We start from the raw sequence: 23974 nt of genomic DNA on the forward strand, positions 1-23974 counted from the left end.
TCAAAATCTTTTTCACTCCATCTTTCCACCTCCAATTTGGTCCCCCACTTATCCTCGTTCCCTCCACCTCCGACACATATATCCTCTTGGTCAATCTATCCTCACTCATTCTCTCCATGTGACCAAACCATTTCAAAACACCCTCTTCTGCTCTCTCAACCACACTCTTTTTATTTCCACGCATGTCTCTTACCCTTACATTATTTACTCGATCAAACCACCTCACACCAAATATTGTCCTCAAACATCTCATTTCCAGCACATCCACCCTCCTGCACACAACTCTATCCATAGCCCACGCCTCGCAACCATACAACATTGTTGGAACCACTATTCCTTCAAACATACCCATTTTTGGATAGAGTTATATATATATATATATATATATATATATATATATATATATATATATATATATATATATATATATATATATATATATATATATATCCCTAGGGATAGGGGAGAAAGAATACTTCCCACGCATTCCTCACGTGTCATAGAAGGCGACTAAAGGGGACGGGAGCGGGGGGGGTGGAAACCCTCCCTTCCTTGTATTTTAACTTTCTAAAAGGAGAAACAGGAGTCATGCAGTGAGTGCTCATCCTCCTTGAAGGCTCAGATTTGGGTGTCTAAATGTGTGTGGATGTAACCAAGATGAGAATAAAGGAGAGATAGGTAGTATGTTTGAGGAAAGGAACCTGGATGTTTTGGCTCTGAGTGAAACGAAGCTCAAGGGTAAAGGGGAAGAGTGGTTTGGGAATGTCTTGGGAATAAAGTGAGGGGTTATTGAGAGGACAAGAGCAAGGGAAGGAGGAGCACTACTCATGAAACAGGAGTGGTGGGAGTAGGTGATAGAGTGTAAGAAAGTAAACTCTAGATTGATATGGGTAAAATTGAAAGTGGATGGAGAGAGATGGGTGATTATTGGTGCATATGCACCTGGGCATGAGAAGAAAGATCATGAGAGGCAAGTGTTTTGGGAGCAGCTAAGTTAGTGTGTTAGTAGTTTTGATGCACGAGACCAGGTTATAGTGATGGGTGATTTGAATGCAAAGGTGAGTAATGTGGCAGTTAAGGGAATAATTGGTGTACATGGGGTGTTCAATGTCGTAAACGGAAAAAGTGAGGAGCTTGTAGATTTATGTACTGAAAAAGGACTGGTGATTGGGAATACCTGGTTTAAAAAGAGAAATATACATAAGTATACGTATGTAAGTAGGAGAGATGGCCAGAGAGTGTTATTGGATCATGTGTTAATTGATAGGCGTGCAAAAGAGAGACTTTTGGATGTTAATGTGTTGAGAGGTGCAACTGGAGGGATGTCTGATCATTATCTTGCAGAGGCAAAAGTGAAGATTTGTTGAGGTTTTCAGAAAAGAAGAGAGAATGTTGGGGTGAAGAGAGTGGTGAGAGTAAGTGAGCTTGGGAAGGAGGCTTGTGTGAGGAAGTACCAGGAGAGACTGAGTACAGAATGGAAAAAGGTGAGAACAAAGGAAATAAGGGGAGTGGGGGAGGAATGGGATGTACTTAGGGAAGCAGTGATGGCTTGCGCAAAAGATGCTTGTGGCATGAGAAGCTTGGGAGGTGGGCAGTTTAGAAAGGGTAGTGAGTGGTGTGATGAAAGAGTAAGATTGTTAGTGAAAGAGAAGAGAGAGGCATTTGGACGATTTTTGCAGGGAAATAATGCAAATGAACGGCAGATGTATAAAAGAAAGAGGAAGGAGGTCGAGAAAGGTGCGAGACATGGAAAAAGAGGGCAAATCAGAGTTGGGGTGAGAGAATATCATTAAATTCTGGGGAGAATAAAAAGATGTTTTGGAAGGAGGTAAATAAAGTGCATCAGACAAGGGAATCAATGGGAACTTTAGTGAAGGGGGAAAATGGGGAGGTGATAACAAGTAGTGGTGATGTGAGAAGATGGAGTGAGTATTTTGAAGGTTTGTTGAATGTGTTTGATGATAGAGTGGCAGATATAGGGTGTTTTGGTCGAGGTGGTGTGCAAAGCGAGAGGGTTAGGGAGAATGATTTGGTAAACAGAGAAGAAGTAGTAAAAGCTTTGCGGAAGATGAAAGCCGGCAAGGCAGCGGGTTGTGACGGTATTGCAGCGGAATTTATTAAAAAAGGGGGTGACTGTATTGTTAAGATTATTCAATGTATGTATGACTCATGGTGAGGTGCCTGAGGATTGGTGAAATGCTTGCATAGTGCCATTGTACAAAGGCAAAGGGGATAAAAGTGAGTGTTCAAATTACAGAGGTATAAGTTTGTTGAGTATTCCTGGTAAATTATTTGGGAGGGTATTGATTGAGAGGGAGAAGGCATGTAAAAAGCATCAAATTGGGGAAGAGCAGTGTGGTTTCAGAAGTGGTAGAGGATGTGTGGATCAGGTGTTTGCTTTGAAGAATGTTTGTGAGAAATACTTAGAGAAGCAAATGGATCTGTATGTAGCATTTATGGATCTGGGGAAGGTATATGATAGAGGTGATAGAGATGCTGTGTGGAAGGTATTAAGAATATATGGTGTGGGAGGCAAGTTGTTAGAAGCAGTGAAAAGTTTTTATCGAGGATGTAAGGCATGAGTATATGTAGGAAGAGAGGAAAGTGATTGGTTCTCAGTGAATGTAGTTTTGCGGCAAGAGTGTGTGATGTCTCCATGGTTGTTGAATTTGTTTATGGATGGGGTTGTTAGGGAGGTGTATCCAAGAGTTTTGGAAAGATAGGCAAGTATGAAGTCTGTTGTGGATGAGAGAGCTTGGGAAGTGAGTCAGTTGTTGTTCGCTGATGATACAGTGCTGGTGGCTGATTCGTATGAGAAACTGCAGAAGCTGGTGACTGAGTTTGGTAAAGTGTGTGAAAGAAGAAAGCTGAGAGTAAATGTGAATAAGAGTAAGGTTATTATGTACAGTAGGGTTGAGGGTCAAGTCAATTGAGAGGTAAGTTTGAATGGAGAAAAACTGGAGAATGTGAAGTATTTTAGATATCTGGGAGTGGATTTGGCAGTGGATGGAACCATGGAAGCGGAAGTGAATCATAGGGTGGGGGAGGGGGCGAAAGTTTTGGGTGCATTGAAGAATGTGTGGAAGTCGAGAACATAATCTCGGAAAGCAAAAATGGGTATGTTTGAAGGAATAGTGGTTCCAACAATGTTGTATGGCTGCGAGGCGTGGGCTATGGATAGAGTTGTGCGCAGGAGGATGGATGTGCTGGAAATGAGATGTTTGAGGACAATGTGTGGTGTGAGGTGGTTTGATCGAGTAAGTAACGTAAGGGTAAGAGAGATGTGTGGAAATAAAAAGAGCGTGGTTGAGAGAGCAGAAGAGGGTGTTTTGAAATGGTTTGGGCACATGGAGAGAATGAGTGAGGAAAGATTGACCAAGAGGATATATGTGTCGGAGGTGGAGGGAACGAGGAGAAGAGGGAGACCAAATTGGAGGTGGAAAGATGGAGTGAAAAGGATTTTGTGTGATCGGGGCCTGAACATGCAGGAGGGTGAAAGGAGGGCAAGGAATAGAGTGAATTGGAGCGATGTGGTATACAGGGGTTGACGTGCTGTCAGTGGATTGAATCAAGGCATGTGAAGCGTCCGGGGTAAACCATGGAAAGCTGGGTAGGTATGTATATTTGCGTGTGTGGACGTGTGTATGTACATGTGTATGCGGGGGGTTGGGCCATTTCTTTCGTCTGTTTCCTTGCGCTACCTCGCAAATGCGGGAGACAGCGACAAAGTATAAAAAAAAAAAAAAAAAAAAAAATATACAAATACATATATATATATCCACACAAATCAGCCACCAGTATTGTAACATCGGTGAACAACAACTGACTCACTTCCCAGGCATTTACCTCCCTAAATACCCCATGCATAAAAAAATTAAACAACCACAGGGACATGACACACACCTGCTGCATACTGGCCTAAACTAAGAACCAATCATTCTCCTCTCTTCCTTCTTGGACACATGTCTTACACCCTTCATAAAAACTTCTCACTGCTTCTAGCAAGATCACTTTCCACAACAAATACTGTTAAGACCTGTTTCAACTCTTGTACCTTCCTCTTGACCTCTTATACATCTCCCAGTCATTTGCACTCCTTCCTTGCAAGTATCATCCAAATGCTTCTCTTTTCTCTTTCACCAACAACTCTATTTCTTCATCCCACTATCCTTTCTAATCTGCCCACCTTCCACCTTTCTCATGCCACACACCTCTTACATATGCCATCACTGCTTCCCTAAATACATCCCATTCCTCACCTACTCCCTCTCGTCACTTGCTCTCACCTTTTGCCATTCTACTCTCAATCTCTCCTGGTACTTCTTTACACAAGTCTCCTTTCTAAGCTCACTTACTCTTGCCACTCTCTTCTCCCCAACATTCTCTCTTCTTTTTTGAAAACCTTTACAAATGTTTACCTTCACCTCCACAAAACAGTGATCATACATCCCACCAGCTACCTCTCTCAGCACATTTACATCCAAAAGTCTATCCACACCTATCGATTAACATGTAATCTAATAATGTCCTCTGACCACCTCTCCTACACACATACGTATCTTTGTGTAAATCTCTATTTCTAAGCCAGCTATTCTCAATCATCAGTCTTTTCTCAGCACACATCTACAAGCTCTTTGCCATTTCCATTCACAACACTGAATATCCCATGTACACCAATTATACCCTCAACTGCTACACTACTCACCTCCACATTTAAATCAACCATCACCAATACCTGGTCTCATACACCTAAACTGCTGACACACTCACTCAGCTACTCCGAAAACAATAGCCTCTCATGACCAGGTGCATAAGTACATGCCACCACTGCTTCCCTAAATAATTCCATTCCTCATGTCACCTTTCTAAGCTCACTTACTCTCACCACTCTCTTCTCCCTGACATTCTCTCTTCTTTTTTGAAAACCTCCAGAAATCTTCACCTTTGCCTTCATATGACGGTGATAAGATACCACACCAGCTGCCCCTTTCAGCAAATTAACATCCAAAAGTCTCTCTTTTAAACACATGTCAATTAACAAGTAATCCAATAATGCTCTCTGGCCATCTCTTCTTCTCACATTCGTTTATTTGTGTATATCTCTCTTTTTTAAATTAGGCATTCCGAATCACCATTCTTTTTTCAGAACACAAACCATAAGCTCTACACCATTTCCATTCACAGCAGTGAATATCCTATGTACACAAATTATACCCACAGCTGCCACATTACTCACCTTCTCATCTAAATCCCCCAACAATAATACCCGGTCTCGTGCACCAAACCTGCTGATACATTCATTCAGCTGCTCCCAAATCACTTGCCTCTCATGACCAAGTGCATCAGTGCCAATAATCACCGCTCTCTTTCCATCCACTTTCAGTTTTACCCACACGAATCTAGAATTCAATTCCTTACACTCTATCACACACTCCCACAACTCCAGCTTGAGAAGTAGTGCTACTCTTTCCTTAGCTCTTGTCCTCTCATCAACACCTGACTTTACTCCTAAGGCTTTTCCAAACCATTCCTTTCCTTTACCCTTGAAATTCATTTCACTTAGAGACAGAACATTCAAGTTTCTTTCCTCAAACATACTAACCTATCTCTCCTTTCTTCTCATCTTGGTTACATCCAGAAACATTTAGACACCCCAGTCGGAGCCTTTGAGGAGGATGAGCACTTCCCAGTTGATTCCTCTTCCTGTTTCCTCTTTAGAAACTGAAATCCAAGAAGGGGAGGGTTTCCAGCCCCTCACACCTGCCCCCATTTAGTCGCCTTCTATGACACATGGGGATAATGTGGGAAGTATTCTTTCTCCCCTATCCCCTACTGGGATGTAAGTTTGAAGGAGAAAAACTGGAGGAAGTGAAGTGTTTCAGATATCTGGGAGTGGATTTAGCAGCGAATGGAACCGTGGAAGCAGAAGTGAGACACAGGGTGGGGGAGGGGGTAAAGATTCTGGAAGCGATGAGGAATGTGTGGAAAGGAGAGAATGCTATCTCAGAGAGCAAAAATGGGTATGTTTGAAGAAACAGTAGTTCCAACAATATCATACGGTTGTGAGGCATGGGCTATGGATAGGGTTGTACAAAGGAGGGTGGATGTGTTGGAAATGAAATGTTTGAGGACAATATGTGGTGTGAGGTGGTTTGATCAAGCAAGTAATGAAAGGGTGAGAGAGATAACTGGAAAAAACAAGAGTGTGGTTGAGAGAGCTGAAGAGGGTGTGTTTATATGGTTCAGACATGTGGAGAGAATGAGTGAGGAAAGATTGACAAAGAGGATATATGTGTCAGAGGTGGAGGGAGCAAGGAGAAGCAGGAGACCAGGATAAAGTGAAAAATATTTTGAGTGATTGGGGCCTAAACAAACAGGAGGGTGAGAAGCATGCAATGAACAGAGTGAATTGGAACGACATGATATACAGGGGTCGACGTGCTGTCAATGGATTAAACCAGGGCATGTGAAACGTCTGGGGTAAACCATGGAGAGGTTTGTGGGGCCTGGATAAGGATAAGGAGCTGTGGTTTGGTGTATTACACATGAAAGCTAGAGACTGAGTGTGAATGAATGTGGCCTTTTTTTTGTCTGTTTTTCAGGTGCTACCTCGCTGAACCAGGGGGGGAAGCAACGCTGTATCCTATGGGGTGGGTGGCCCTGGGAATGGATTGATGGCAAGCAAGTATGAATATGTACAGGTGTATATATGTATATGTCTGTGTATGTCTGTATGTATACGTGAATATGTTTGTATGTATGTGTATATATATATACGTGTATGGGTGTTTATGTACATATATGTGCATATGAATGGATGGGTCATTCTTCATTTGTTTCCTGGCACCATCTCACTGATGTGGGAAACAGCGATCAAGTATAATAGATAAAAATAAATAAATATATACCAGGATCGACATGCTGTCAATGGATTGAACCAGGGCATGTGAAGCATTTGGGGTAGACCATGGAAAGTTTTGTGGGGCTTGAATGTGGAAAGGGAGCTGTGGTTTCAGTGCATTACACATGACAGCTAGAGACTGAGCGTGAACAAGGGTGGCCTTTGTTGTCTTTTCCTAGCACTATCTTGCGTGTGTGTGGGGGGGAGGGGATGCCATTTCATGTGTGGCGGGGTGGCGACGGGAATGGATGAAGGCAGCAAGTATGAATATGTACATGTGTAATATACGTACATGTCTGTGTATGTATATGTATGTATACGGTGAAAAGTATAAGTATGTATATGTGCGTGTGTGTGGGTGTGTATGTATATACAAGTGGATGTGGGTGGGTTGGGCTAATGTGGGAGACAGCGACAGAGTACAATAATAAACAAAAATAAAATCAAATCAATATATGTAGGCATGCAAACGAGGGACTCTTGGATGTGAATGTGCTGAGTGAGGGATCTGGTGTGATGTCAGATTAATACCTGATCGAGGTAAGGGTGAAGATTTGAAGAGACATTTGGCAATAAGGTATTGATGTGGGTGAAAAGAGGGTGGTGAAAATAAGTGAACTTGGAAAAGAAGCTTCTGTGAAGAAACACTGGAAGAAATTGAGTGTAGAATAGCAAAAGGTGCGAGTAAACAAAGTTTGGAGAGTTAGTGAGGTAGTGAGGGTACTTAGGGAAGCAGTACTTTCAAGTGTAAGAAAAGTGTGTCATACAGAAGGTGGGAGGTGAAAAAGTAATAGGATTTTGAAGTAAAGTTGTAAGAAAAAGAGAAAAGAGAGGTGTATGGGGCAGTATACAAAGGAAAGAGGTGCAAGTGATGGGGAAATGAACAAGAGAAAGTGGCAGTAGGTTAAGACGAAGGTGCAGGGGCTGAAAAAGAGGGCAAATGAGAGTAAAGGTGAGAGAGTAACAGCAACACTGCATTCCTCCACATCCTTCAAATCTGCTCCTTCTTACATTAACCTGATCTGCATTGCATCAGAACACAACTTCCTCAATAAACTTAGACTTGAACTTGATATCTCTGTGGGGAAGATGAAATCTGGTTAAGTTTAATGCCTCTAAGACCAGTCTCTACCCATCTCTCTACTGAAACCTCTCTCAACTTTCCTCTATCCTTTAAAGGTTCTTTAATTCAACCTCTTCACTCAATGGACATATTTGGTATCACTGTGACATCCACACTTTCTTAGAAATAGTTAAGTCTGCCTCTTAGAAACTGGGAGTCCTTTTAGATGTCAAAGTTTCTTTTCTTCTAAACAGTTGCTCCATAAGTACAAAGGACTGATCTGACCTTGTATGGAGTATTGCTCTCACATCTAGGGTTGTTCTACTTCTGCATCCTTACTTAACAGAGGTGAGTCAGAAGCAATCCGACTTATAAACTCCCCCAAGGTTACTTCAAAACGTGATCAGCTTACCCTACACTGCAATATGGATGCACAATACCTATTTCATAGTCATTACTATGGATTTTGCCCTGGAGAGCTGGCTGCTTGTATGTCCCCACCACTCAGTAGACCATGCAATACTCAGCAAGCTGCTGCATCACATGATTACTGTGTGGTCATTGGTAACTTGTGGGTTTTGATAACTATTTCTTTCCCTACATCTCAAAGCTATAAAACTATCTACCCTCTCATGTCTTTCCCAGTAACCTAGCACATTTCAAAGGACAGGTTTTTCACTTCCTCCAAAATTTGTAAATACTTTCCCATGTCTTCTTTTTCCCTTTCATGATATATTCTCCAACTGTTATGTGTAATGCACCAAAAACCACAGCTCCTTATCCACAACCTGACCCTACAGAACTTTCCATGGTTTACCCCCAATGCTTCACATGACAACATGACTACACTAATATACTACATCATTCCAATTCACACAAACCTGTGCATGCCTTTCACCCTCCTGCATGTTCAGGCCCCAGTCACTCAACATCTTTCTCACTCCATCATTTAATCTCCAATTTGATCTCCCGATTCTTCCTGTTCCTTCCAACTCTGACAAATATATCCTCTTTCTTAACATATTCTCTACATATGTTGAGAACATTTCAGCACATCCTCTTCTACTCTCTCAACCACATTATTTTCATTACCACATACCCCTCTTACCCTTTCATTACTTACTTGATCAAGAGACTTCACACCATTAAATTTCCAACACATCCACCCTCCTCTGCACGGCCTTCTCTGTAGGACATGCTTCGCATCCATAAAATATTGTTCAGACAATCATTCCTTCAAACATACCCATTTCTACTCTCCTGGACAACGTTCTCTCTTTTATACATTCTTCAGTGCTCCTGGAACCTTTGCATCCTCATCCATCCTATGACTCACTTCTGCTTCCTTGGTTCCATTCGCAGCCATGTCCACTATCAGATATCTAAAACCCTTGGTTCCATTCGCTGCCATGTCCACTATCAGATTTCTAAAACACTTACTTTCTCCAAATTTTCTCCATTCAATCTCACACCCCAACTAACTTGTCTCCCAACCCAGCTTAACTCAATAACCTTGCTTTTATTCATATCTACTCTCAACTTCCTATTTTCACACACTCTTTCATACTCAGTCACTAACTTCTGCAGTTTCTCATTCGAATCTGCCACCAGTGCTGTATCATCAGCAAAAAACTAATGACTCACTTCCTTAGGCCATCTCATCCTCCACAATTTGTATACTTACCCCCTGCATTTCATTTACCTCCCTCACCACCACATCCATAAACAAACTAAACAACCATAGTGACATCACACACTTATATGTATCACCATGACAGAGTCCTTCAAATCTATTGCAACTAGTCCCTGGCATCATGGGGTGCAAAGAATCTCCATTTTTCTGCCTGACTCTACTACCAATGAAAGGGAGGGCTCTGGCAGTAATCATGCCAGCCCCTCCCCATGACCTTTCCCTCTGTGTTAACCCTTCCTCTTTTCTATTCACTATATCAACATGTGTGGTCTCTCTAGTAACCTCTCCTCAACTGAACACCAGCTGTCTAGTACCTCTCCTAATATCTTACTTCTGTCTGAGACATAATTGTCTAAAGATGTTCTCACTAGTCCCTATTTCATACCTAACTATAACCTCCACACATGATTCCAGTTCAAAGGAAGTGTTTGTGCCTATTCCAACATCAACACACCTGATGCATGCCTTAAGGACCTGAGTTACCAAACTTCGATGTTATGTGGCTCAAAGTCTGTCTCCCTATTTCCACACTTTTCCTCTGTTTCGTCTACTGATCTCCTAATTCTATGAATTTTACATCCTTCTTCAGGTATCTAAACTCCTGCCATGAGACTATGGCACCCTCTCACCCACAAGCCAAGATTCTCTACCTTGGGGATTTCAACGCCCACCATAGGGAATAGTTGATTTCCTTCCATATGGAAGGTGGAGGGATTGAAGTCCTCACATTCTCCATTCTCATACCCATATTCCTGACTGCTGTGACCACTCTCCTAATATTCTGGATTTGTTTTTCACCCCTAATTCATCCCGCTGTAAATACACAATCTTGCCCCCAACTGGCTCATCTGATCACACTCTCAAAAATGCATCTATTTTGATGGCACCATCCCCTCCAGCAGCCCCTTCTAAACGTAAATACCAGCACCTCAGCAAAGCTGTCTGGAATAACTTACTTGACTTCTTTTCTGACTTTCCTTGAGTAAATTACTGTCTCTTATGTGGTGATGCTTCTGTCTCCCCTAAATGCATACCAGAGGTTATTCCTGTGGGAATGGAAGCATTTATCCCCTCATCCTTCAAGACGACCTCTTCATCCATTCCATGGTTCAACCATTCCTGTTCTGAGTCCATTCAGCAAAGGATCAGCCAAATTGGCCTTGGAAAAACTCTCCTTCCTCTGGCTCCCATTAAGCTTTTATCATTGCCCATAATCGCTGCAAGCATGTTATCCATGAGGCAGTGTTCCTTTATTCAAAGGTGTAATAAACCTCTCCTAATCATATACTGATAGGTCTTTCTGGTCTTTAGCTAAGGGCATCTCTACAACTCCTGTCGCTCTACCTTCCCTTCACTTTTCCACTCTGATGGTACTATAGCTGTCTGTCCCAAGGACAAAGCAACTCACTTTGGTTCCCATTTCTTCTGTAACTCCACCTTGGATGACCAACATTCCTTCACCAACTGATGCTCCTCTTCCTAATTCTATGACCCTTCCCATAATCTCTTTTCGGACTGCTAGGAAAAGCACTTCTTTCTCTGGACACAAGAACAAGGATTATGGTCCTGATGGCATCCATCCCTATGTACTGAAAGAGTGTGCCTCTGAACTTGGACCCATGCTTGCTCATCTGTTCCGTTTCTGTTTAAAAACCAAAACTTTTCCTTCTCCTTCGAAGCATGCATTGATACATCCCATCCCTAAGAAGGGTGACCATTCTGATCCCTCTATCATCCTACTGCTTTGACATCTGCAATCTCCTAAGTCTTTAAATCCATCCTCAACTCCCTTATCCTTAAACACCTTGAAAACCACAGTCTTCTCTCAGATCATCGATACAGCTTCTGAAAGGAGACATCCACTGGTGTAGATGCCCTAACATATCTAAGGCTTTTGACAGGGTGTGGCATTGGGGTCTCATCTGTAAGCTCCTCTCTTTTGGCTTCCCTTGCTTAAATTATTCCTTCATATATAGCTTCCTCTCCATCCGATCTATCTCGGTGGTTGTTGATGGATCAGCCTCCCACCTCTTCTCCATCATTAGCTGTGTCTCCTTTTTTCAACAATTTCCCCTCATCTACAAATAACCAATTCTGCTCCCTCTAATCTCACTCAATCTGCATCTCATCTTGACACACACTCCTCAATAAACTCACACTTAGAAAGGGTATCTCAGTGGGGTAAACAAAAGCCTGCCCTATCGAAAATTCCTCACAACTCTCTCTCTCTCTCTCTCTCTCTCTCTCCTTTGATGGTTCTGTAGTTCCACCTCTTGACTCAATGAACATAATTGGTATAATTGTAACATCCAATCTTTCTCAGAAACCCTACATTGCAAGAATAGCTAAGTTGGCCCCCAAGAAATTGGGTGTCCTGTTTAGATGCTGAAACTTCTCTTCTTAACAGTCACACAGTTTATACAAGGGATTGATACGTTCTTGTATGGAGTACTGCTCTCACATTTGGGGTGGTTCTAGTTATCCATCCTTACTTGACAAAGTAGAGTTGAAGGTGGTCCGTCCACCTTATAAACCGTCTCTGGCTAACTTCCAAACCTGACCCCTTTGCCCTACGCCGCAACATTGGTTCACTTTCCCTCTTCTATAAGTATTACTTTGGTATTTGCTCCCGAAAGCTGGCTACTTGTGTGCACACATCACTAGCTAGACCATGCAATACTCGGCAAGCTGCTGCGTCACATGATTATTGTGAAGCCATCAGCAACTCAAGGGTGGGCTACTTTCATATCTGCTTCTTTCCCTACACGTCAAAGCTTTGGAACTCTACCTTCTCATGTCTTTCCCAATAACTATGACCTGGCACATTTCAAAAGACAGGTTTTTCACTTTTTCAAAATTAACAAATACTTTCTCTTTTTTTTTCCATATCTTAATTCTCTCTTTCTCACTCTCCTTTCTTCCCAATAGTACATATAATTTACACCTTTGATAAAACATTTAACTGATTCTGGCAGTTTTCTTCCCAAACTGTATATTTCTAACACCTTTTCACAAGGTATCACTATCAACCATATCATATGCTTTCTCTAGATCCACAAATGCCATATATCAATCTATCTGTTTCTCTAAGTATTTCTTACACACATTCTTTAAAGTAAATACCTAATTCACACCTCCTCTACCACCTCTGAAGCCACACCGCTCCTCCCCAATCTGATGCCCTGAACATGCCCTCAACCTCTAAATCAATACTCTCCCAGAAAACTCACCAGATGCATTCAACAAACTTATACCCAAAGATGGGCAGGACCGAGTTCCAAAAGGACCAAATTCCTGGATCTCAGTCCGTTGTGAGGACTGTGACCAGGAAAGCCGATCCCTTTCACACATTGGACAAAAATGGGGACCAATGGTCTATCTTAAATCAATTCCAGATGGTCCTACGTTCTTCGGTCCTTTTTACTCATTTTTTGTCTCTTTTCAGGTTTTCATTATCATAAACTTACTTTAGGTATAAAAACCTCACTCCAACAGTAACCTTTCATATATTGTAATTTTGAATGATTTTAATCTAACAAAAAAAATTTGGAAAAAGATGATATCTCGTTTCGTCTAGAAGACTCAGAAACTGACTGAGACTGAAATCAAACGTGTTTCAACACCTGAAGGCAAAGGAGAATCTAGAGTTGTCAATCCTTCAATCTCAAGTCAAGCAACTGGAGCTCCTTGCAGAAAAACTGAACCCAGTAACCCTTGGCCCGCTTCTCCTTGTTCCCTCCACCTCTGACACATCTATCCTCTTTGTCAACCTTTCCTTCCTCATTTCCTCCATATGTCCAAACCATTTCAACACACTCTCTTATGCTCTTTCAACAATACTCTTTTTTATTATCACACATCCCTCTTACCCTTTCAAACTTACTCGATCAAACCACCTCACACCACATACTGTCCTCAAACATTTCATTTCCAACACATCCACCCTCTTCTGTACAACCCTATCTATAACCCAAGCCTTGCAACCATATAACATTGTTGAAACTACTATTCCTTCAAACATATCCATTTTTACTCTCCGAGACAATGTTCACTTCTTCCACACATTCTTCACTGCTCCCAGAACCTTCTTTCCCTCCCCCAACCTGTGACTCACTTTCACTTCTGCTGCTAGGTCCACTCCCAGATATCTAAAACACTTCACTTCCTCCATTTTTCTCCATTCACACTTACATCCAAATTAACTTGTCCCTCCACCCTACTGAACCTAATACCTTTGCTCTTTTCACATTTACTCTCAACTTTCACTTTCACACACTTTTCCAAACTCAGCCACCAACCTCTGCAGTTTCTCGCAAAAATCAGCCAACAGAGCTGTATCATCGGCAAACAAATGACTTACTTCCCAGGCCCTCTCATCCATGACAGACTGCATACTTGCAAAGGTGAGTAATGTGGCAGTTGAGGGAATAATTAGTGTACATGGGGTATTCAGTGTTGTAAATGGAAATGGTGAAGAGCTTGTAGATTTATGTGCTGAAAAAGGACTGGTGATTGGGAATACCTGGTTTAAAAAGAGATATACAAATAAGTATACGTATGTAAGTAGGAGAGATAGCCAGAGAGCATTATTGGAGTATGTGTTAATTGATAAGTGCATGAAAGAGAGACTTTTGGATGTTAATGTGCTGAGAAGTGCAACTGGAGGAATGACTGATCATTATCTTGTGGAGGCGAAGGTGAAGATTTGTACAGGTTTTCAGAAAAGAAGAGGGAATGTTGGGGTGAAGAGAGTGGTGGGAGTAAGTGAGCTTGGGAAGGAGACTTGTGTGAGGAACTACCAGGAGAGACTGAGTACAAAATGGAAAAAGGTGAGAACAAAAGACAAGGGGAGTGGGAGGAATGGGATGTATTTAGGGAAGCAGTGATGGCTTGCGCAAAAGATGCTTGTGGCATGAGAAGCGTGGGAGGTGGGCAGATTAGAGAGGGTAGTGAGTGGTGGGATGAAGAATTAAGATTATTAGTGAAAGAGAAGAGAGAGGCATTTGGATGATTTTTGCAAGGAAATAGTGCAAATGAGTGAAAGATGTATAAAAGAAAGAGGCAAGAGGTCAAGAGAAGGGTGCAAGAGGTGAAAAAAAGGGCTAATGAGAGTTGGGGTGAGAGAGTATAATCAAATTATAGGGAGAATAAAAAGATGTTTTAGAAGGAGGTAAATAAAGTACATAAGACAAGGGAACAAATGGGAACATCAGTGAAGGGGGCTAATGGGAAGATGATAACAAGTAGTGGTGATGTAAGGAGATGGATTGAGTATTTTGAAGCTTTGCTGAATGTGTTTCATGATAGAGTGGCAGATATAGGGTGTTTTGGTCGAGGTGGTGTGCAAAGTGAGAGGGTTAGGAAGAATGATTTGGTAAACAGAGAAGAGGTAGTAAAAGCTTTGTGAAAGATGAAAGCCGGCAAGGAAGTGGGTTTGGATTATATTGCAGTGGAATTCATTAAATAAGGGGGTGACTGTATTGTTGACTGGTTAGTAAGGTTATTTAATGTATGTATGATTCATGGTGAGGTGCCTGAGGATTGGCGGAATATTTGCATAGTGCCATTGTACAAAGGCAAAGGGGATAAAAGTGAATGCTCAAATTACAGAGGTATAAGTTTGTTGAGTATTCCTGGAAAATTATATGGGACGGTACTGATTGAGAGGGTGAAGACATGTACAGTGCATCTGATTGAGGAAGAGCAGTGTGGTTTCAGAAGTGGTAGAGGATGTGTGGATCAGGTGTTTGCTTTGAAGAATGTATGTGAGAAATACTTAGAAAAACAAATGGATTTGTATGTAGCATTTATGGATCTAGAGAAGGCATATGATAAGAGTTGATAGAGATGCTCTGTGGAAGGTATTAAGAATATATGGTGTGGGAGGCAAGTTGTTAGAAGCAGTGAAAAGTTTTTATTAAGGATGTAAGGAATGTGTACGAGTAGGAAGAGAGGAAAGTGATTGGTTCTCAGTGAATGTTGGTTTGCGGCAGGGGTGCGTGATGTCTCCATGGTTGTTTAACTTCTTTATGGATGGGGTTGTTAGGGAGGTGAATGCAAGAGTTTTGGGAAGAGGGGCAAGTATGCAGTCTGTTGTGGATGAGAGAGCTTGGGAAGTGAGTCAGTTATTGTTCACTGATGATACAGCGCTGGTGGCTGATACATGTAAGAAACTACAGAAGCTGGTGACTGAGTCTGGTAAAGTGTGTGAAAGAAGAAACCTGAGAGTAAATGTGAAAAAGAGCAAGATTATTAGGTACAGTAGGATTGAGGGTAAAGTCAATTGGGAGGTAAGTTTGAATGGAGAAAAACTGGATGAAGTGAAGTGTTTTAGATATCTGGGAGTGGACTTGGCAGTGGATGGAACCATGGAAGCAGACGTGAATCATAGGGTGGGGAGGGGGCTAAAATTCTGGGAGTGTTGAAGAATGTGTGGAAGTTGAGAACATTATCTCGGAAAGCAAAAATGGGTAAGTTTAAAGGAATAGTGGTTCCAACAATGTTATATGGTGTGGGCTATAAATAGAGTTGTGCGCAGGAGGGTGGATGTGCTGGAAATGAGTTGTTTGAGGACAATATGTGGTGTGAGGTGGTTTGATTAAGTAATAATAGGGTAAGAGAGGTGTGTGGTAATAAAAAGAGAGTGGTTGAGAGAGCAGAAGAGGGTGTTTTGAAATGGTTTGGTCACATGGAGAGAATGAGTGAGGAAAGATTGACCAAGAGGATATTGGTGTCAGAGGTCGAGGGAACAAGGAGAAATGGGAGACCAAATTGGAAGTAGAAAGATGGAGTGAAAAAGATTTTGAGTGATCGGGCCTAAACATGCAGGAGGGTGAAAGGCGTGCAAGGAATAGAGTGAATTGGATCAATGTGGTATACCAGGGTAGACGCGCTGTCAATGGATTGAACCAGGGCATGTGAAGCGTCTGGGGTAAACCATGGAAAGTTCTGTGGGGCCTGGATGTGGAAAGGGAGCTGTGGTTTCGGTGCATTATTACATGACAGCTAGAGACTGAGTGTGAAGGAATGGGGCCTTTGTTGTCTTTTCCTAGCGATACCTCGCACACATGAGGGGGGGAGGGGGATGTTATTCCATGTGTGGTGGGGTGGCGATGGGAATGAATAAAGGCAGACAGTGTGAATTGTGTGCATGTATATATATGTATGTGTCTGTGTGTGTTCATATATCTGTACATTGAGATGTATGGGTATGTATATTTGTGTATGTGGACATGTATGTATATACATGTGTATGCGGGTGGGTTGGGCCATTTCTTTTGTCTGTTTCCTTGCGCTACCTTGCAATCGCGCGAGACAACGACAAAGCAAAATATATATATATAAAAACATATTTATATATTTTTATTTATTTATGTTATATTTTGCTCATGTGTGTGAGGTAGCGTTAAGTAAAGACAACAAAGGCCCCATTCGTTCACACTCAGTCTCTAACTGTCATGCAATAATGCCCAAAACCACAACTCCCTTTCCACATCCAGGCCCCACACAACTTTCCATGGTTTACCCCAGACGCTTCACATGCCCTGATTCAATCCACTGACAGTACGTCAACCCCGGTATACTACATCGATCCAATTCACTCTATTCCTTGCCCGCCTCTCACCCTCCTGCATGTTCAGGCCCCGATAACTCAAAATCTTTTTCATTCCATCTTTCCACCTCCAATTTGGTCTCCCACTTCTCCTCGTTCCCTCCACCTCCGACACATATATCCTCTTGGTCAATCTTTCCTCACTCATTCTCTCCATGTGACCAAACCATTTCAAAACACCTTCTTCTGCTCTCTCAATCACGCTCTTCTTATTTCTACACATCTCTCTTACCCTTACATTACTTACTCGATCAAACCACCTCACACCACATATTGTCCTCAAACATCTCATTTCCAGCACATCCACCCTCCTGCACACTACTCTATCCATAGCCCACGCCTCGCAACCATACAACAGTGTTGGAAGCACTATTCCTTCAAACTTACCTATTTTGCTTTCGGAGATAATGTTCTCGACTTCCACACATTCTTCAAGGCTCCCAGGATTTACACCCCCTCCCCCACCCTATGATTCACTTCCGCTTCCATGGTTCCATCCACTGCCAGATCCACTCCCAGATATCTAAAACACTTTACTTCCTCCAGTTTTTCTCCATTCAAACTTACCTCCCAATTGACTTGACCCTCAACCCTACTGCACCTAATAACCTTGCTCTTATTCACATTTACTCTTAACTTTCTTCTTTCACACACTTTACCAAACTCAGTCACAAGCTTCTGCAGTTCTCACATGAATCAGCCACCAGCGCTGTATCATCAGCGAACAACAACTGACTCACTTCCCAAGCTCTCTCATCTACAACAGACTGCATACTTGCCCCTCTTTCCAAAACTCTTGCATTCACCTCCCTAACAACCCCATCCATAAACAAATTAAACAACCATGGAGACATCACACACCCCTGCCGCAAACCTACATTCACTGAGAACCAATCACTTTCATCTCTTCCTACACGTACACATGCCTTACATCCTCGATAAAAACTTTTCACTGCTCCTAACAACTTGCCTCCCACACCATATATTCTTAATATCTTCTACAGAGCATCTCTATCAACTCTATCATATGCCTTCTCCAGATCCATAAATGCTACATACAAATCCATTTGCTTTTCTAAGTATTTCTCACATACATTCTTCAAAGCAAACACCTGATCCACACATCCTCTACCACTTCTGAAACCACACTGCTCTTCCCCAATCTGATGCTCTGTACATGCCTTCACCCTCTCAATCAATACCCTCCCATATAATTTACCAGGAATACTCAACAAACTTATACCTCTGAAATTTGAGCACTCACTCTTATCCCCTTTGCCTTTGTACAATGGCACTATGCACGCATTCCGCCAATCCTCAGGCACCTCACCATGAGTCATATATACATTAAATAAACTTACCAACCAGTCAATAATACAGTCAACCCCTTTTTTAATAAATTCCACTGCAATACAATCCAAACCTGCTGCCTTGCCGGCTTTCATCTTCCGCAAAGCTTTTACTACCTCTTCTCTGTTTACCATATCATTTTCCCCAACCCTCTCACTTTGCACACCATCTCGACCAAGACACCCTATATCTGCCACTCTATCATCAAACACATTCATCAAACCTTCAAAATACTCACTCCATCTCCTTCTCACATCACCACTACTTGTTATCACCTCCCCATTTGTGCCCTTCACTTAAGTTCCCATTTGCTCCCTTGTCTTACGCACTTTATTTACCTCCTTCCAGAACATCTTTTTATTCTCCCTAAAATTTAATGATACTCTCTCACCCCAACTCTCATTTGCCCTCTTTTTCACCTCTTGCACCTTTCTCTTGACCTCCTGTCTCTTTCTTTTATACATCTCCCACTCAATTGCATTTTTCCCCTGCAAAAATTGTCCAAATGCCTCTGTCTTCTCTTTCACTAATAATCTTACTTCTTCATCCCACCACTCACTACCATTTCTAATCAACCCACCTCCCACTCTTCTCATGCCACAAGCATCTTTTGCGCAATCCATCACTGATTCCCTAAATACATCCCATTCCTCCCCCACTCCCCTTACTTCCATTGTTCTCACCTTTTTCCATTCTGTACTCAGTCTCTCCTGTTACTTCCTCACACAAGTCTCCTTCCCAAGCTCACTTACTCTCACCACCCTCTTCACCCCTAAAATGGGAAACAGAAGAAGGAGTCACGCGGTGAGTGCTCATCCTCCTCGAAGGCTCAGACTGGGGTGTCTAAATGTGTGTGGATGTAACCAAGATGTGAAAAAAGGAGAGATAGGTAGTATGTTTGAGGAAAGGAATCTGGATGTTTTGGCTCTGAGTGAAACGAAGCTCAAGGGTAAAGGGGAAGAGTGGTTTGGGAATGTCTTGGGAGTAAAGTCAGGGGTTAGTGAGAGGACAAGAGCAAGGGAAGGAGTAGCAGTACTCCTGAAACAGGAGTTGTGGGAGTATGTGATACAATGTAAGAAAGTAAATTCTTGATTTATATGGGTAAAACTGAAAGTTGATGGGGAGAGATGGGTGATTATTGGTGCATATGCACCTGGGCATGAGAAGAAAGATCATGAGAGGCAAGTGTTTTCGAAGCAGCTGAATGAGTGTGTTAGTGGTTTTGATGCACGAGACCGGGTTATAGTGATGGGTGATTTAAATGCAAAGGTGAGTAATGTGGCAGTTGAGGGAATAATTGGTATACATGGGGTGTTCAGTGTTGTAAATGGAAATGGTGAAGAGCTTGTAGATTTATGTGCTGAAAAAGGACTGGTGATTGGGAATACCTAGTTTACAAAGCGAGATATACATAAGTATACGTATGTAAGTAGGAGAGATGGCCAGAGAGCGTTATTGGATTACGTGTTAATTGACAGGCGCGCGAAAGAGAGACTTTTGGATGTTAATGTGCTGAGAGGTGCAACTGAAGGGATGTCTGATCATTACCTTGTGGAGGCTAAGGTGAAGATTTGTATGGGTTTTCAAAAAGAAGAGTGAATATATATATATATATATATATATATATATATATATATATATATATATATATATATATATATATATATATATATATATATATATTTTTTGCTGCTGTCTCCCGCGTTTGCGAGGTAGCGCAAGGAAACAGACGAAAGAAATGGCCCAACCCACCCCCATACACATGTATATACATACGTCCACACACGCAAATATACATACCTACACAGCTTTCCATGGTTTACCCCAGACGCTTCACATGCCCTGATTCAATCCACTGACAGCACGTCAACCCCGGTATACCACATCGCTCCAATTCACTCTATTCCTTGCCCTCCTTTCACCCTCCTGCATGTTCAGGCCCCGATCACACAAAATCTTTTTCACTCCATCTTTCCACCTCCAATTTGGTCTCCCTCTTCTCCTCGTTCCCTCCACCTCCGACACATTTATCCTCTTGGTCAATCTTTCCTCACTCATTCTCTCCATGTGACCAAACCATTTCAAAACACCCTCTTCTGCTCTCTCAACCACGCTCTTTTTATTTCCACACATCTCTCTTACCCTTACGTTACTTACTCGATCAAACCACCTCACACCACACATTGTCCTCAAATATCTCATTTCCAGCACATCCATCCTCCTGCGCACAAATCTATCCATAGTCCACGCCTCGCAACCATACAACATTGTTGGAACCACTATTCCTTCAAACATACACATTTTTGCTTTCCGAGATAATGTTCTCGACTTCCACACATTCTTCAAGGCTCCCAGAATTTTCGCCCCATCCCCCACCCTATGATCCACTTCCACTTCCATGTTTCCATCCACTGCCAGATCCACTCCCAGATATCCAAAACACTTCACTTCCTCCAGTTTTTCTCCATTCAAACTCACCTCCCAAATGACTTGACCCTCAACCCTACTGTACCTAATAACCTTGCTCTTATTCACATTTACTCTTAACTTTCTTCTTTCACACACTTTACCAAACTCAGTCACCAGCTTCTGCAGTTTCTCACATGAATCAGCCACCAGCGCTGTATCATCAGCGAACAACAACTGACTCACTTCCCAAGCTCTCTCATCCCCAACAGACTTCATACTTGCCCCTCTTTCCAAAACTCTTGCATTCACCTCCCTAACAACCCCATCCATAAACAAAATTAAATTTTTGGGAGAATAAAAAGATGTTCTGGAAGGAGGTAAATAAAGTGTGTAAGACAAGGGAACAAATGGGAACTTCAGTGAAGGGCGCAAATGGGGAGGTGATAACAAGTAGTGGTGATATGAGAAGGAGATGGAGTGAGTATTTTGAAGGTTTGTTGAATGTGTTTGATGATAGAGTGGCAGATATAGGGTGTTTTGGTCGAGGTGGTGTGCAAAGTGCGAGGGTTAGGGAAAATGATTTGGTAAACAGAGAAGAGGTAGTAAAAGCTTTGCGGAAGATGAAAGCCAGCAAGGCAGCAGGTTTGGATGGTATTGCAATGGAATTTATTAAAAAAGGGGGTGACTGTATTGTTGACTGGTTGGTAAGGTTATCTAATGTATGTGACTCATGGTGAGGTGCCTGAGGATTGGCGGAATGCGTGCATAGTGCCATTGTACAAAGGCAAAGGGGATAAGAGTGAGTGCTCAAATTACAGAGGTATAAGTTTGTTGAGTATTCCTGGCAAATTATATGGGAGGGTATTGATTGAGAGGGTGAAGGCATGTACAGAGCATCAGATTGGGGAAGAGCAGTGTGGTTTCAGAAGTGGTAGAGGATGTGTGGATCAGGTGTTTGCTCTGAAGAATGTATGTGAGAAATACTTAGAAAAGCAAATGGATTTGTATGTAGTATTTATGGATCTGGAGAAGGCATATGATAGAGTTGATAGAGATGCTCTGTAGAAGATATTAAGAATATATGGTGTGGGAGGCAAGTTGTTAGAAGCAGTGAAAAGTTTTTATCGAGGATGTAAGGCATGTGTCAGCAAGGTGGTGCCAGAAAACAGGCAAAGAACGACGCATCCACTTATACACACACACACACACACATATATATACATTCCTTGCACACCTCTCACACTCCTGTATGTTAAGGCCCCGATCACTCAAAATCTTTTTCACTCCTTCCTTCCACCTCCAATTTGGTCTCCCACTTCTTGTGCCCTCCACCTGTGACATATAAATCCAAACATGTTTTGTGATTCAAGTACTGTGATGTATCATCTGAATATTGGTTAGAAGTATGAAATTACTGTTGTGAGATAAAGATGCAAATGAAAATTACTCTCTTCTTGTGTTAATTTTAATATTGCAAAATTATAGAAAAAATCCCTGAACATGAATTTCCACATGCTCAGCCTTTTCCCTTTCAGGTGCTTACATGAAAAATTTAAAATAATCACTAAAATTGGAATCATACATGTAAAAGCAGGTTCCGAAAGGTATGCAAAGGAGACATGATGATACAGTGATGAGTATCGCACAAACACCCTCAGCCTTGAAAGGCACAATACCAGAATTCAACTTTACAATACATATTGCTGCTGTAACGTCATTCTCAGTAGTTGCTTGAAGTGTTCAAAGACTGAAGTACAGCAAAAAAAAAAAAAAGATCCACTGATTAACAAAGAATCTGTTCAAAAGTTCCTATAAATTTGTGATGGCATAAAGAGAAAAAGCAATTTTCATAACTTACCTTGAGAAGATTCATGTTGCTGACCTAAAGACCCTGACGTTCCTGGACCCGCATATAACCCTGAAAGATATAATACAGGTACTGTAAAATCTGGTGGGTCTATTATGGAAAATCGATGGTGATATAAAAATAAAACATTGTGCTTAAACCTGTTTACTCACTTTTTATGTGATAATCTACTTGATTTCAATGCTAGTGATACTGTGACAAAGGATCACTTTGATCAGCAACATGCATATCTACCATTGTTTTGGTAAGAACCAAACTTATCTACCATTGTTTCAGTCAGTGCTATACATATCTACCATTAATTTGGTCAGCACCATACATATTTAGCAGTTCTTTGTTCGACACTATATCAGGCATGTAGCCACTTGGTCCACCCGAAATACACACACACACACACACACACACACACAGCAGGATCTGCCAAAGCACAAATTGTATTTCTAACTTCTACATAATCTTCTATTATTGTTTTTCAACTACTACATTATGAATAAAAAAACAACCTAAAAGAGGTTTTAGATACTGAGTATCAAGCAACAAAGGGCCCAAGAGCACACAATGGTACATTTTGATCACAATCCAAGCTTAACATGTAATTGAGGATATATGTTGCATTTCCACCATAATATTGGTATATTGTTAAGATACAAGGGTCGACGTGCTGTCAATGGATTGAATCAGGGCATGTGAAGCGTCTGGGGTAAACCATGGAAAGTTCTGTGGGGCCTGGATGTGGAAAGGGAGCTGTGGATTCGGGCATTATTGCATGACAGCTAGAGACTGAGTGTGAACGAATGGGGCCTTTGTTGTCTTTTCCTAGCGCTACCTCGCACACATGAGGGGGAAGGGAGATGTTATTCCATGTGTGGTGAGGTGGCAATGGGAATGAATAAAGGCAGACTGTGTGAATTGTGTGCATGTGTATATATGTATATGTCTGTGTGTGTATATATATGTGTACATTGAGTATCCATGGGTATGTATATTTTCGTGTGTGGACGTGTATGTATATACATGTGTATGGGGGTGGGTTGGGCCATTTCTTTCATCTGTTTCCTTGCACTACCTCACAAATGCGG

The 23974-nt window shown here is 41.8% G+C and overlaps 1 protein-coding gene across 11 annotated transcripts in view; it reads right to left on the minus strand.

Annotated features, from left to right (window-relative positions):
* LOC139751039 (uncharacterized) overlaps positions 1-23974 on the minus strand; it is a 442294-nt gene that overhangs the window by 251295 nt on the left and 167025 nt on the right. For all 11 annotated transcript variants that reach the window (XM_071666163.1, XM_071666170.1, XM_071666169.1 and 8 more), the window contains exon 5: positions 22887-22946. In XM_071666163.1, the coding sequence (XP_071522264.1) occupies positions 22887-22946 (60 nt within the window). The remainder of the gene's footprint in view (positions 1-22886; positions 22947-23974) is intronic.

Source organism: Panulirus ornatus, chromosome 10 (genome assembly GCF_036320965.1).
Source record: "Panulirus ornatus isolate Po-2019 chromosome 10, ASM3632096v1, whole genome shotgun sequence".
Classification (NCBI taxonomy): Eukaryota; Metazoa; Arthropoda; class Malacostraca; order Decapoda; family Palinuridae; genus Panulirus; species Panulirus ornatus.